The sequence below is a fragment of the Plecotus auritus genome (genome assembly GCF_963455305.1).
Source record: "Plecotus auritus genome assembly, chromosome: 7".
NCBI classification, from domain to species: Eukaryota; Metazoa; Chordata; class Mammalia; order Chiroptera; family Vespertilionidae; genus Plecotus; species Plecotus auritus.
This window is the reverse complement of record NC_137774.1, coordinates 14,236,295-14,249,828: the sequence shown is the minus strand read 5'-3', so window position 1 is coordinate 14,249,828 and position 13,534 is coordinate 14,236,295. Positions and strand designations below refer to the sequence as shown.

The 13,534-nt window shown below is 56.9% G+C and overlaps 2 protein-coding genes across 2 annotated transcripts; one reads left to right on the top strand and one right to left on the bottom strand.

The window, feature by feature from the left end:
- Positions 1-1,261: 1,261 nt before the first annotated feature.
- On the bottom strand, positions 1,262-3,412 carry LOC308254775 (uncharacterized protein C17orf50; the record flags this gene model as incomplete). The annotated part of the gene is made up of 2 exons (XM_080681164.1): positions 1,262-1,572; positions 3,400-3,412. 2 exons carry the CDS (start codon positions 3,410-3,412, stop codon positions 1,262-1,264), a joined length of 324 nt encoding a protein of 107 aa, XP_080537290.1.
- A 3,002-nt stretch (positions 3,413-6,414) lies between these two features.
- On the top strand, positions 6,415-13,527 carry GAS2L2 (growth arrest specific 2 like 2; the record flags this gene model as incomplete). Its single annotated transcript, XM_080679127.1, has 6 exons — positions 6,415-6,799; positions 8,164-8,405; positions 9,280-9,387; positions 10,489-10,585; positions 11,196-11,445; positions 12,000-13,527. 6 exons carry the CDS (start codon positions 6,415-6,417, stop codon positions 13,525-13,527), a joined length of 2,610 nt encoding a protein of 869 aa, XP_080535253.1.
- Between the last annotated feature and the right edge of the window lie 7 nt (positions 13,528-13,534).

Below are 13,534 nucleotides of genomic sequence, written 5' to 3'. Positions count from 1 at the left end.
GGGGAGGCTTGTGTTCACAGTGGCTCCATTCTCCAGGCCACACACACAGCATTCCAGGAGCTCCTCCTGGCTGGCAAGAATAGCTGGGATTCCTACAGAAGGAACCAGCTCCCCCAGGCACTCTGCCTTCTGCCTCAGCCAGTCTCAGGGCTCTAGCGTCTGGCTCTCAGACCCTCCCCCCTCACACCTGCCGGTGCCTCATTTGCACCCACATTGACCTCCGCACATTGACCTCAGCCAGACCGGGGCTTCAGGGGACCCGGAGAATGGTTTGGCAAAGTTCAGCCCTCAGCTTCCCACGGGCATTCCTGGCCCTGTGCCTTCATTTTTTCCTCTGCGCAGTGGGGAGAATGACCTTTGACTGCCCTTGGATGCATGTGTTTGCTCCGCCCAGTCCTTGGGGAGGCGGAGGGAGGAGGCTCCACGCCTGCCCTTTTCCCTCTGGCTTGAACTTCCACAGAAGGGAAGGCAGGTCAACTTCATCATCCTCACCAGGGCCGCCTCGCTCCCACCTCAAGGCACTGACACTTTGCTTACAGCTTTATTGAATGATTTGAGGGGAAGAGCGGGTTTCTCAGAGGGGTGAGAGAACCCAGAGGTTATGTTCTCTAGGGGGCGATGCCAGAAGGACCTGAAATACCCAAGAGATGAATGTGAGGCTCTGCCAGGGAACGCGAGTCAGGTGGCCAGTAGGCACTGGGTGATGCCAGGGGATGGGGGCCCCCAGGGGCACTATGTGAGGGATGGAGCTCCAGGTGACCTTGGGCTCTGCAATGGGTGGGCGACAGATGACTGGTGGCACTGTCACATCGATGGGGCCTGCTTGCCTGAGGGGGGCGCTCTGGGAGAGCGGCTCTGAGAAGGGGCAGCTCTGGGATGTGCTGAGAGCGCTCAGCGTCAGGGACAGGAGAACGTTGCGGGGAGTCGGGGATCAGGAGAGAATGGGGGGGGGCACAGAGGCTTTAAGTGGGGGCGCTCCGGGGGCCCCCGGCGACCCCCGCCCCGCCCGAAGCCCGCGCCTCACCCAGATCCGGGTGCTCCAGAATGCAGTGCGCTACGTAGGCCGGGTTGCTGTGCAGGTCCCTGCATTTCTTGCAAAAAAGGATCTCGCAGAGCTCACAACCGCCGCCGCTTGGTGGCGGTCGCTGGGTCTGCAGCACGCACGGCTCCTCCGGGAGGTTCCGCCTCCTGCGGACGGGCACCCTGACGCTCAGTGCACCGCGCCGGCCCCTCCCGCCCGGGTCCAGGGGCGCGCCCTCCCTCACCTGTCCGCCAGGGCAGCGGGGCCGCGGAGCAAGGCCAAGGGCAGGAGCCAGCTCCAGAAGCCGCTGTCCGCGCGCCGCAGCAGCGCCACCTGCTGGGCGCTGGGCTCCTGGCGCAGCGGGCTGTAGGACACGGTTCCCCGCTCGCGGCCGTCGGCGTCCTCCGCCTCCCGGCACTCCGCCTCGCCCTCGGCCGCACTCTCCTGCGGCTGCCTCCCCTCGTCTTCCTCCTCCGACCCCTCCTCCTCTGCCTCCTCATCCCGGACCCCCGGCTCCTCCGGTTCCTTCTTCCACAAGGGGGTCTTCACGCCTGCGGGCGGGCGGAGAGAAGGTCGTACCCTGACTGTGCCCACAGCCCGACTCTTCCCCACCCCTCTCACCCCCCAAAAAAGGCACCTCAAGGACGGTGCGTACGCAGGAGCCAGCAGGACTCCAAGAGAAAGTTACAGCGTCCAGGATTTCCCGGGCCTGCCTGGCTGCACGCCCCCACCCCCACCCTGATTTCCCAGGTTTCTGCACTTCCTAGGATTGAGACAAGTCACGCTGCTTCTGTCTAGTTCCCTTCGCTCGCCTGTGAAATGGGGAAAGTAGTGCCTATTTCAGGGGTTGTTGTGAGGCAGGTATGAGATCGCTGAGTGCAAGGCGCCCAGCCGCGGGCTTGGCCAGCGGGAAGCAATGAACAGGAGGCAGCAACGAGAGTTTCGAACCCGGAACCAATGAGGGCTCGTCACCTTCTTTCTAAGTGGCTCTAGGCTGGGTACTGGTCTGTGGCGGTCAATAAACATGTGTACTGGCTGGAATCCTAACACGTGGTGGTTGTTTTGTTTTCTAGATGGGACTTCCTTCTTCAAAGGGGGCCTTGCCTTAAGGAAACCCAGCATCACCTGTGGAGGGTTGGGTGGGGGGTGGGCACAAAGCACCTCGTCTGATTAGAAAAAGGTGCCTCCAATGGGCAGACCAATTAGGAAAAAGTGTCTCTTTCTCCTTCCAGGCATGACCCCAATTGCCAGCCAGATTCAGCTGCCACTGAGCCCTCTTGCTGATGTCTTTGTTCAGGGCATAAATCCCAGACTCTAAGCCCCTGCAGGCAGGAAGTTCCTGGGCTAACATGGAAAGTAACCACCTGCGTGACTGGGAGGTGTCCAGCCTCAGCAGCAAACACTCGCCCAGCACCCTCCTGTGCCCTGCTGTGAGCTGGACCTGGGGAGCTGGCCTTGTAATGGAAACAAGGGGGAGGGTGACAGAGAAGGCACAACGTCGGGGGGGGGGGGGGGGGGGTTGCCCTGGAAAGGTGAAGAAAATTTGCCATTGATCCCCGCCTAACCTAAAGAGGTTGGAGACAAAGGGAATCATAATAAAATTAGCATTCTAGCTCACGTGTGTTAAGCACCAATTCCATGCAATCACTATCCTAGACTCTTTTCATACATCGTGTCCCTTCATCCCACAACCCCCTCAGCTAAGTGATGGATGAGGTAGGTCATGGAGGGGCCTGTGAATTTCATCTAAGGTTTTTGGGAACCTTCCAAGAAAAGTTGCTTCAAAGATTCTGCCAGTTCTTGGCTTTGTGGTTGTGAAAGGCCAGACCCACTGCACAGCCAGAGCGGGGTGCTGGGGACTGTGCAGGAGGAAGCGGAATTGGAAAGAAAGGTTGGGACTTTGGGTGTCGGGCCATGGAGTTTGGACTTTGGTAGCATATGAAGTTCACAGAGGCATTTAGTAAAGGGTCCAGAGCTAAATTCATGTGTTTGGACTCCATCACTGTGTCCATTTCATCCCCCTCCCACAGTGCTCACTAAACCCCAAAGGCCACAGCCCTTCCGCAGTGGGAGCCACTGAATGTTCTGATGCAGGGACACGCGCAGAGCTGTGTTGTAGGATGTTTCCTCCGACAGAGGAAGACCCACTGTGGTCCAGGCCAGAGAAGACAAAAGTCTGAATCGCAGGAGGTAAAGAAGAGGGAGCAGATATCAAGAATATTCAGGAAACAGAAAGGAGAGGGCTTGTACATGGGTGGGTATAATCTTAAAAAGGCTGGACTTCTACTCTGGGGTTACCATGGTGATGAGCTGGTTGGTCCACCCTGTAGTCAAGAGACCCTGTCCTCTAGCCCCACCCTGCCTCCAGCCCCACTTACCGTCCTTATCCATCCTTCCCAGGGCTATGCTGCCTTCTTCGCCTGGTCAGAGCCTTGGATAAGAGGAAGTAGCAGACCCCATAGAACTTGGTCTGGTCTCTAGGGCTTCAGTTGGATCACCTGGGCGGGGCTAGAACCTCACCTGCCCATACGGTTCCACTCAGGAATCTGCCTTTTCTCGGCCTCCAAAAGCACTCACACCCAGATATCCCCTACCTCCCTCCTGAAAGGGCATTATTAAAAGACAGTAGAGGATGGGTTCAAACCTAGCTCCAGCATATAAATGTATTTATTTTATTTTTTGTTAATCCTCGCCTGAGGATATTTCCCCATTGATTTTTAGGGAGAATGGAGGAGAGAGGGAAAGACAGAGAGAAACATCTATGTGGGAGAAACACATCGATTGGTTGCCTCCAACCAGGGCCAGGGCCCAAGGAGCCTGCAACCAAGGTGCATGCCCTTGACTGGATTGAACCTGGGACCCTTTGGTCCACAGGCTGACGCTCTATCCACTGAGCCAAACAAGCTATGGCTCTAGCACATAAATATAAAAGGTGTCTGGTCCTAGCCGTTTGGGTCAGTGGATAGGCCTGTGGACTGAAGGGTCCCAGTTCGATTCTGGTCAAGGGCACATGCCTGGGTTGTGGGCTTGATCCCCAGTAGGGGGCGTGCAGGAGGCAGCCAATCAATGATTCTGTCTTATCATTGATGTTTCTATCTCTCTCTCCTCTCTGAAATCAATACAAATATTTTTTTTAAAAAAAGGTGTCTGGTCTTCAGCATGTTATCTCTCTGACCCTCAGTCTCTTCCTCTGTAAACCAGATGTTGTGGTATAGTACCACTTTACCTGGCCCACAGAAACCACTTAGAGCATTGCTTATATGTATCATTATTTTCTCCCCTCCCCTTCTGTTCTATCCCTATCCTTCCTCAGCCCTGTACCCCACTTCACCCACTGCCAGCTCACTGCCTTAGCTCAGGGGAAACCCAGCTGCCTGGCATGAGGACATTCAACCCCGTTGAGAGGATCATATAAGTGAGGAACTAGGGCCTCCTGCGGCTCCAGTTTTCTTGGGTACAACCCTCATGCCTTGATGCCTTTATTTATTTTTTTTAAATTCTTTATCACTTTCATGCTTAAATGGCCATCCAGTTTGACATTACCTTTATTGAGAATAATAAGTCTTTTTTTAAAAAGATATTTTTATTGATTTCAGAGAGGAAGGGACAGGGAGAGAGAGAAAGAAACATCCATGATGAGAGAGAATCACTGACTGGCTGCCTCCTGCACACCCCCCACTGGGGATCAAGCCAGTAACCTGGGCATGTGCCCTGACTGGGAATCGAACCGTGACCTTCTGGTTCAGAGGTTGATGCTCAGCTACTGAGCCAGGCAGGCCAGGCTGCCAGAGCTTTTACACTGGCTGTTCCCTCTGCCCGAGTACCCTGCCCCAGAGACCTGCAGGGCCTGCTCCCTTACTTCTCTCAGGTCTCAGTTCAATATCTTCACATCAGTGAGGCCTTGCCCGACCACCTAATATAAAATTCCACACACACCCATCTCTTTAGTCCTTTAGTTTTCTCCCTGGTGCTCAGCACCATCTGACTCACTACAGATTTATTTGTTTGCTATTTGTCAACCAGGTCCAATTAACATGAAGCAGCCTCCATCAAGTCAGGGGCCTCACTGATTGCTCTACATTTAGGCCTCTAATAGTGTCTGGCACACAGTAGGTACTCAAGACATACTTGTTGAATGAATGCATTGCTGTGGCCCTGGGGTGAGGAACTATGAGCGATGACCCACTGTGGAGGAATCCAGTGGGTAGAGTTAGGAACGTGCAGATTCTCAAAAGAAAGGGGGGTGGTGGTCATGGTGTGTAGACAAGGATGCTGGGAGAATCACCGAGAGCTGGGACCCACCCTGTCCCGAGCATGTGTGTTCGTACAGTCTGATACTTTCCACATACATTATACCTTTATTTCTCACCCTCGCAGCACCCCAGAGAGGTAGACAGTAGCATTCCCATTTTAAAAATATATTTTATTCATTTTTTACAGAGAAGAAGGGAGAGGGATAGAGAGTTAGAAACATCAATGAGAGAGAAACATTGATTGGCTGCCTCCTGCATACCCCCTACTGGGAAAGTGCCCGCAACCAAGGTACATGCCCTTGACCGGAATCGAACCCGGAACCCTTCAGTCCGCAGGCCGATGCTCTACCCACTGAGCCAAACCAGTCAGGGCAGCATTCCCATTTTACACTTGGGAAAACTAAGGCACAGAGAGGCTAGGTAGCATATGAAGGTCACAGAGGGCTTTAGCAGAGGGTCCAGGGCTAGACTCATGTCTTTAGACTCTGCCACTGTGTTTATTCATCCCCATCACTAACCACCACAGCACCCCCTGCCCTGCTTCCCTGCCCCCCCCCCCCCGTGCCCCAGAAGCTCCACCGTGTTCAACCCCACGTTTCCTCCCTGTTCCAGCTCCAGGGCAGGCTCTGCAGGGCAGTCCCTGCCTGCCTGCCAGGAAGAGTTAACAAGGAGTGTTTGTAGCAGCCGCTGTCTCCAAGGAGAGGAGAGGAGAGGAAAGGAGAGTGGAGAGGCCACGCCAGGCTCCACTGAGGTCCGGCTGGCGGTGGGGGGTGGGAGGCAGCCAGCGGGACCTGTCCAGCCCTGGAGGGGAGACAGGAGTGTCCTCACTTCCATCTGTCCCGGCAGGTGGCGAACTCTGAGTCCACTGGGCAGCCAAAGAGTTAGGTTGCTGCAGGACCACCAAGTAGGGAACGTTCTGGCAGGGAATGAGGAACGTAGAGAGGGGCGGGACCTGGCCAGCCTGGTGGAGGCAGCTGAAGCCAGTGGCAAGTGGCAGAACCTGAAATCTGAGGCTCTCAGAGGGCAGAAGGGGAACCCGGAGTCAGGGAGAACCGGCCAAGACACAACAGGTGGCAGCAGTGAAGACAAAGCAGCAGGAGAGAAGAGGTGCCCACCTCCTCCTCTGCTGAGGGTCAAGCCATGGCCCAGCCTGGGGGACGCAGGAGGAGGCCTGGGACCCCGCGGCCTCCGGTGCGCAGCGTCCGGCCCTTTAAGTCCAGCGAGCAGTACCTGGAAGCCATGAAGGAGGACCTGGCCGAGTGGCTCCGGGATCTCTATGGGCTGGACATCAGTGCTGCCAACTTCCTGCAGGTGCTGGAGACGGGCCTGGTGCTGTGCCGGCATGCCAACGCCATCACCGAGGCTGCCCTGGCCTTCCTGGCTACGGCACCTGCCCGAGCCCAAAGGATTCCCGTGCCTCGGGTCGGGGTGTCCTGCAATGGGGCTGCCCAGCCAGGCACCTTCCAGGCCCGGGACAACGTCTCCAACTTCATCCAGTGGTGTCGCAAGGAGATGGGCATCCAAGGTACCCACCCTGGCCCTCCCCTTCCCCAGACCCTTACCTTGCTGGGCGTCCACCTCCTCTCTGAGGCCCAGGCTGCACTGAGGGTCAAAAGCCAGGGTCCTCCTTCCAGATTTGCCTTGGGCCAGCTCATCCCTTTTCATCCTTCAGTCTCCCCATCGCACAGTAAATCCTCAATAAAGAAAGGTGTTCATTGAATGATTCATTCATTCATTCAACCAACACATATTGAATACCTATCTCCTTTGTGTGAAGCACTGAGGCGAGGACTGAGAGCTCTGATCCCCAGTTCCAATGAGTTCAGGGTCTAGGAATGGAGACGGAGGAGTGAGTAGATGCATAAATTACAGCCCATTGTGATAAAAGCTCAGGAGAGGTGTGCGAGAGCCTGGGAGGAAACAGCTCCCTGATGAGGTGGAAGGTGACGGCAGAGCATTGAAGAAGGAAATCTGAGCTGAGTCTTGAGGCATGAAGTCTGGGGGAAAGGGAATTCTAAGCGGGGACCAGCAGGGGCAGCACTGTTGGCGACTGGGAGAAGCTGCTGTGGGTGAGGGCAAGGGCTGGGGTGAGGTGCTGAGAAAACAGTGGAGGAAGCACTGGATGTTAGGGAGGGGCCAGTCGTGCTGGGGCTTGTGAGACTCAGGGGAGTGAGTGTCAGGGTCCCTCATCTCCTTGGCCTGGGACCCAGCAGCAGGAGGGAGCTGGCTGTTGTGCCATCCTCCAGGCCAAAGGCGGTGGGTGTGAGGCAGAGGGGGGTGGGTTAGGCCAGGCTACTGGCTGGTGGCAAGGCAGTGAGGGGCAGGGTTGGAGGGGTGATCAAGGCTAGTGTTTTATTGAGCACTTACTATGTGCTGGACTTTGTCTGCAAACACAACAATCCCATGAAATAGACTATATCCCCACTTTACAGAAGAGAAGACTGAGGGCTCAGGGACCAGCCCAAGGTCACACAGCTGGCAGGTGGGAGTGTCAAGGATCCTTGGTGGTCAGGCTCCCAGCCCCCATACTCAGCCGTGCCTCCTGATACGGGGGCTGGAGGTAGAGGATGAGGTGCCTGGAGGCTACAGGAGGTGAGAGGAGGAAGCAGAACAAACCGCTTCTTGCTTCTGGACTCACCGTCTCACAGCCAGGCCCTAGGTTCCTTTTCTTGGCTGCGTCACTTCTTCCCATCCCCAACCTGCCCTCTCCTGTGAGATGAGCCACCTTGTCTGCACTCAGTGCCCGAGCCATTCTGCCCAGACCCTTCGCAGGGGCTGGTTTCATTTGGGATCCTCGGACCCAGACTCCCCACTGCTTGGCTCCGGAAAGGCCAGCAGGGGCTCAGACTGCGTAACCACCCCCCCGCCCCCCCCCCAACCCCTTGTCAGAGGTGCTGATGTTCGAGACGGAGGACTTGGTGCTGCGCAAGAACGTGAAGAACGTGGTGCTGTGTTTGCTGGAGCTGGGCCGCCGAGCCTGGCGCTTCGGGGTGGCGGCGCCCACCCTGGTGCAGCTGGAGGAGGAGATCGACGAGGAGCTGCGGCTGGAGCTGGCCCTGCCCCCGCCCGACCCCCCGCCGCCTGCGCCGCCTAGGCGCAGGCCCTGCCACTTCCGCAACCTGGATCGGATGGTGAGGGGTCCGGACTCGCCCTCAAGGCCCTGCCTTCCTTTGCCCCGCCCTCCCCCCCCCGTCCCCTATGGGCTACCCCCTTTTTGAACCCCAGTTCCCACCCCACACTAATCCACAGAGTGGTTTTAAGTCTCAATCCTAGTCACAGATAGTAGTAGCTAAGCCTCGAGCACGTTTTTATTATAAACTCAGTATTCTGCACCTCGCTCGTTTACCGCCCCCCCACTCCCCGTGAGATAGTTTTTAAGAACACAGTCCCTGGCACCGTCTCTGACACCTGGGATCAAGCCTGAGTGCCGCTGCTTTGCAGCTGTGTGACTTTGGGCAAATGATTTAACCTCTCTGTGCCTGTGTTCTCTTCCGGTAGCATGGAGTAGTAATGGTACCTGGCTTCTATGACTGACATGAGTATTAGATACGAAAGTGCATATGACGGGTTCAGGACAGTGTCTGGCAGAGGGCGCCTGCCATAGGAGTTAGCTCTTACTGTGATTAACCCCGTTCTATCACCGAGGAATTGGGGTCTGGGAGGTTCCTTAACTGGCCAGAGCCTATGACACAGTGGAGGCAGGACTCTGACCCTGCCAGAGCCTGTCAGATTCCAAGACCCACTTTCTTCACCATTCCACTCCACCACCCCCCTCAGCTGACCACGTGGGCGCTGGGCCATAGATGACCACTCCAGGTCTTGTTCTTGCTGAGTCATTAAAAGTCTTCCCTACTCACTTCTCAGCCCCCAGCCCTGACCTCAGCAGAAGCCTTGGGCGGGCTCTGGGGAGGGGAAGGCCCCCCATTGGGCTTGGCTTGGCATGGGTGGTGGGGAGCTTGGGCACATGTGCAGAAGGAGGGCTGAGCCCATGCCTACTGCCCACAGGTTCAGAGCCTCGTGAGCCACTGCACATGCCCAGTTCAGTTCTCCATGGTCAAGGTGTCCGAGGGGAAGTACCGTGTGGGGGACTCCAACACCCTCATCTTCATCCGGGTAAGTGTTGGGACTGAGGTGGAAGGGCCCCAGGGTCAGCAGACTAGGATTTCCTTCCATGGGACCCTGCCCAGGCCTGAGGGCTAGAATAGGAAGTCACCATTCATCCCAACATATCAGGTCTTGAGGCTTGCTTTCTCTCGCTGGAAAAATTCCAGAAGATTCCTCACAAAGTTGGCAAGCCTATCCCCAGCTTCCATTAGGGCAGCCAGGACCACCCCCACCATCTGCCTCCAACTTAGCCTGATTCTGAGGGGTTCCCAGGCAGAAGTGAGGTATGACTCCCAACCTCTATCACCTCCCCACTTCTATCACCTCCGCCCACAGGCTTGGTCAGAGCAAGGGGCTTGAGAATCCCAAGTTTGTGTCCAGTGCATGGCCCAGCCACAGGGACCTCATAGTTCACCCCTCAGATGCCTGGCTTGGTACATTCTGCACTCTGAGCAGTAGTACAAGCTGAAATGTGCCTCCCGCTACCTCCCCCACGCTCCATACCTGGCTGTTCTTCTGCAGAAACAGTCTGTACCCAGGGGAGTGGCCTGCAGCTCAGGGACATGGCCAAGCCCTTTAGGGCACAGGCCACAGCTGGGGACAGAGCCAGCTCCCTAAGCCCTCACCCAGACCCTGAGCCAATAGCCCTGTGAAGGTGGTTTGGGCAAGGAATTGTGGCCCCACTTTTCAACTGAGGAAATGGAGGCCTAGAGAGACTGTGACGGAGTGGAGTGGGGCAGAGAGTCCCCCGGATTCTTTGACACACACACTGTAGAGCCAGGACCCCGTTTCTAATACAAGCATGCGCAGGGGGACCCTTTACCGTGAAGGGAGAGGAGAGGGCTCTGCGGCCAGACGGCACAATGCTTGTACGATGCCTGGTTTCATTGTGGGACAACTTTCTGTTTGACCTGCCTCCATCCTTGACAACATGTGTTATCTGATGCCCATCACAGAGGAGACTCAGGTGGCAAAATATGCACACGCCCAACTACAAGGGAATATTTGCATGTGTACACGGGTGGGGTGTGTGCTGGGAGCCTGCAGGCTGGTCCAGAAAGAGGGCACACTCTCCGTTTTGCCCTCTACCTTACACTTGCTCCCCTGCAGGTCCTCCGGAACCACGTGATGGTGCGTGTCGGGGGCGGCTGGGACACACTGGGCCATTATCTGGACAAACACGACCCCTGCCGGTGTACATCCCTCTGTGAGTCCCTTGAGAGTCCCCTCCCTGCGCTCTGGGTTGGGAGGCTGGAAGTGGGAGGTAGGTATGAACTCCAGGGGCAAGAGGTGTGTAGGGTGGAGGTGGGGGATATGGAGAAAAGAAGATGCTATAGAAGGTACAGGTGTGGTGCCCCCTCAGCCCGAGAAAGCTGAGCAGGCATAGTGCAATACCAATTCTAGCCACAAGATGACGCCAAACACAGAGAATCAGCATTTGGTCAGGGGGCATCTTGGCAGGGCTTAGGTCTGGCTGTGATGGCCACAGCGGTGGCACCAAGCATGACCTGGAGGGGTCTTGAGTCCTCCAGTAATCTCCCCCAGCACCGCAAGCCCCCTAATAAGCATTCATTCCAAGTAAAATATGTGAACTTGCAATACAAATGCAGCTTTAAATAAGTCCCCTGCTGAGCCCTCGCACCAGATTTCATCCCCCAAACCCCTAGAAGAACATTCTGGCACTGGTGCTGTCACTGTCCCTGTAGGTCCCACTGTCTCTAATGTGGGGCGTGGAGTGTGGAACAGCTGTGGGGCGAGAACCAGCAGCAGGAATTTCATCCTTTCCTCCTCTCCTCTCTGGGGGGCTGTGTTGGTAGCACACAAGCCAGGCAGCTTCCTGAAGCCCCCAGTCCCACCGGTGCAGCACGAAGTGAGGGTGCTAGATGAGCCCTGGCAGCCACAGCCGACGATGACCATCAGCCGCTCTCAGAGCCCACTGCCCCCTGTGGACTGGAAGACATATACCTCTTCAGGCCGGAAGCTGAGGCCCCCTGCCTCCTCCCCCACACCTCGCAGTGAATGGGGAACAGGGGCAGGGATCCTCAGAGAGACAACACCATTCCTAAGGTACAGGGGAGGGACGGCAGGGCCTCTTTCTTCTTTGGAGCCCACATTCTCAGAGGCCACCCCACCCCAAGATAAAGGGAATGAGTCTCTTGGCAGTAACCGTACCCCAACAAGAACTCTGGTGTTCAGAACCAAAAAAGCACCCAATACCTTTGGGATTATCTAGTTACTTCATGTGCTCCCATTTCACAGATGAGGAAGCTGAGGCCCATAACAGGAACAGGCTTATGCAAGGCCTTTCTGCCATTTCATGGGAGAGCAGACACTAAGACTTCCCTGCCACCCAAGACTGGTGACCTGTAGTTGCTGGGTTTGAAGTAACCCAGGGAGCAGACCAGGCTGCTTTCTACCGGCTACAAGGGAATGATGGGGAATAAAGTTAAACAGTATTTGCATAAGGAATTCCCTTGGACAGACACAGAGGGAGAGGGAACATCTGTTTCCTTCCACATGAACTCTGGCCCCTTGGAGTTCTGGTTGGGGAAAGGCCATCCCTTCCCAGAGCCAGGGGCTGGATTAGGTGACCCTGCCAGCCTTATGATTCTCCCTTTCAGGTGCCAGGAGAAGCCACCCACCCCACCTCAGAGGCAGCTGCCAGCTGGCGACAGCTCACCTAGTCCCCAATCCTCACCTACCCCCAGGGGCCGAGACCCACAGTGCACCTCCTCAGGGAAGAGGGAGGACAGACACCCCCCTGAACTCCCCAGGGGAAGGACTCCTACATCTTGGGTTCATGAGGAGACAGACAGCTGGGGAACCCATTCCAGGACCTCCACCCCCCAGAGACTCCGAGCCCCTGAGGCTACTGCCAAAGGGACACCAGCAAGAGGACCACCTCCCCCGCCTCGTTACTCCAGTTCGTCAGCCAAGCCCATGGGCCCCAGGAAGCCGCCTCAGGGTGATGCTTCCTCCCAGCTCAGGGAGCCAGTGTCTGTCCCTGTCCGTTCTCCATTCCCTGTTAAAGGACCCACCAAGATCGCTGTCCAGCTGGCCCCTGCCCGACCTCCCACTCCAGGAGGAAGCTTTCCAGGTACTGCAAGTGGAGGTCTCACAACAGAACTGGAAAGAAGCTCCATACCACCAGGGGCTGCCACTGGAGTCCTGGCTGGGTCCAGTCCTGGGGACTGCTCTGTGGAAGGAAGGCAAGGGGTCCGGAAGCTGGACATCTGGGTGACAGCAGAAGCTGGAGAGTCCCGGGGACTGGACACGCCCCTGACCCTGAGTGGGATCCAGAAGCCAGCCATCTGCCATAGGCTTGAGGAGGAGCTTTTGGCCAACATGAAGCTGCTAGAGGTGGGGACTGCCCACCCCCGGGGTCCAGGTTCTGGGCTCATCCCTCGCAGTGGAGTCTACGTCCCCAGCCTGGGTGGGCAGTGGCCTGAGCCTGGGGGTCCTTATGACAAAGTCATCCAAGAACTGGCTCGGGGCCCTCCACCCCTCATTAAAGTGGACCTGGGAGCCTGGAAGGCGGCCCCTCCAGGCTCCCCTAAGCTGGCAGTTACCACAGGCCCAGGAAGCCCAAAAGGGAAACTGGGAGCCAGAGAGAGTGGGCCAAGGACAAAGGCAGCCCTGGGTGCCAAGGACACCAGGACGAGGAAGGTCCCAGCTCCAGGAGGGCAGGACGGCGCAGCCCCTCCTGTGTTTGCCAGCCTGGAGGCCCCCACACCTTCACCCTTGGACCCAAATTCTGACAAAGCCAAGGCATGTCCAGGCAAGGGCAAGAGAGCACTGCGGAAGCCCCAAAGAGTGCCATCTATCTACAAGCTGAAGCTGAGGCTCAGAATCCGGCCCCGGAGAGACCACAGGCCTGAGAAGCGGCCTTCACGAATCCCTAAACCCCTGGCCTACCTCCGCTTGGGTCCAGCCAGGGCAGCCCCAAGCAGCAGGCTGGAAAGAGTGTCAGCGCTGGGTAGGAAAGGAGGGGAGGCAGCCCTGGTGGATGGAGCCTGGGCAGGGGAGAAAGAGGAAGGAAAGGAGGAGAAAGAGCCAGCCATTCCACTGGAGAGCAGACCCCAACGTTCAGAGAGCCTGGGGCCTCAGCAGCTGGATCCATTCCCACCCGAGGAGGAGTCCTGGGTCTAAGGAGGGG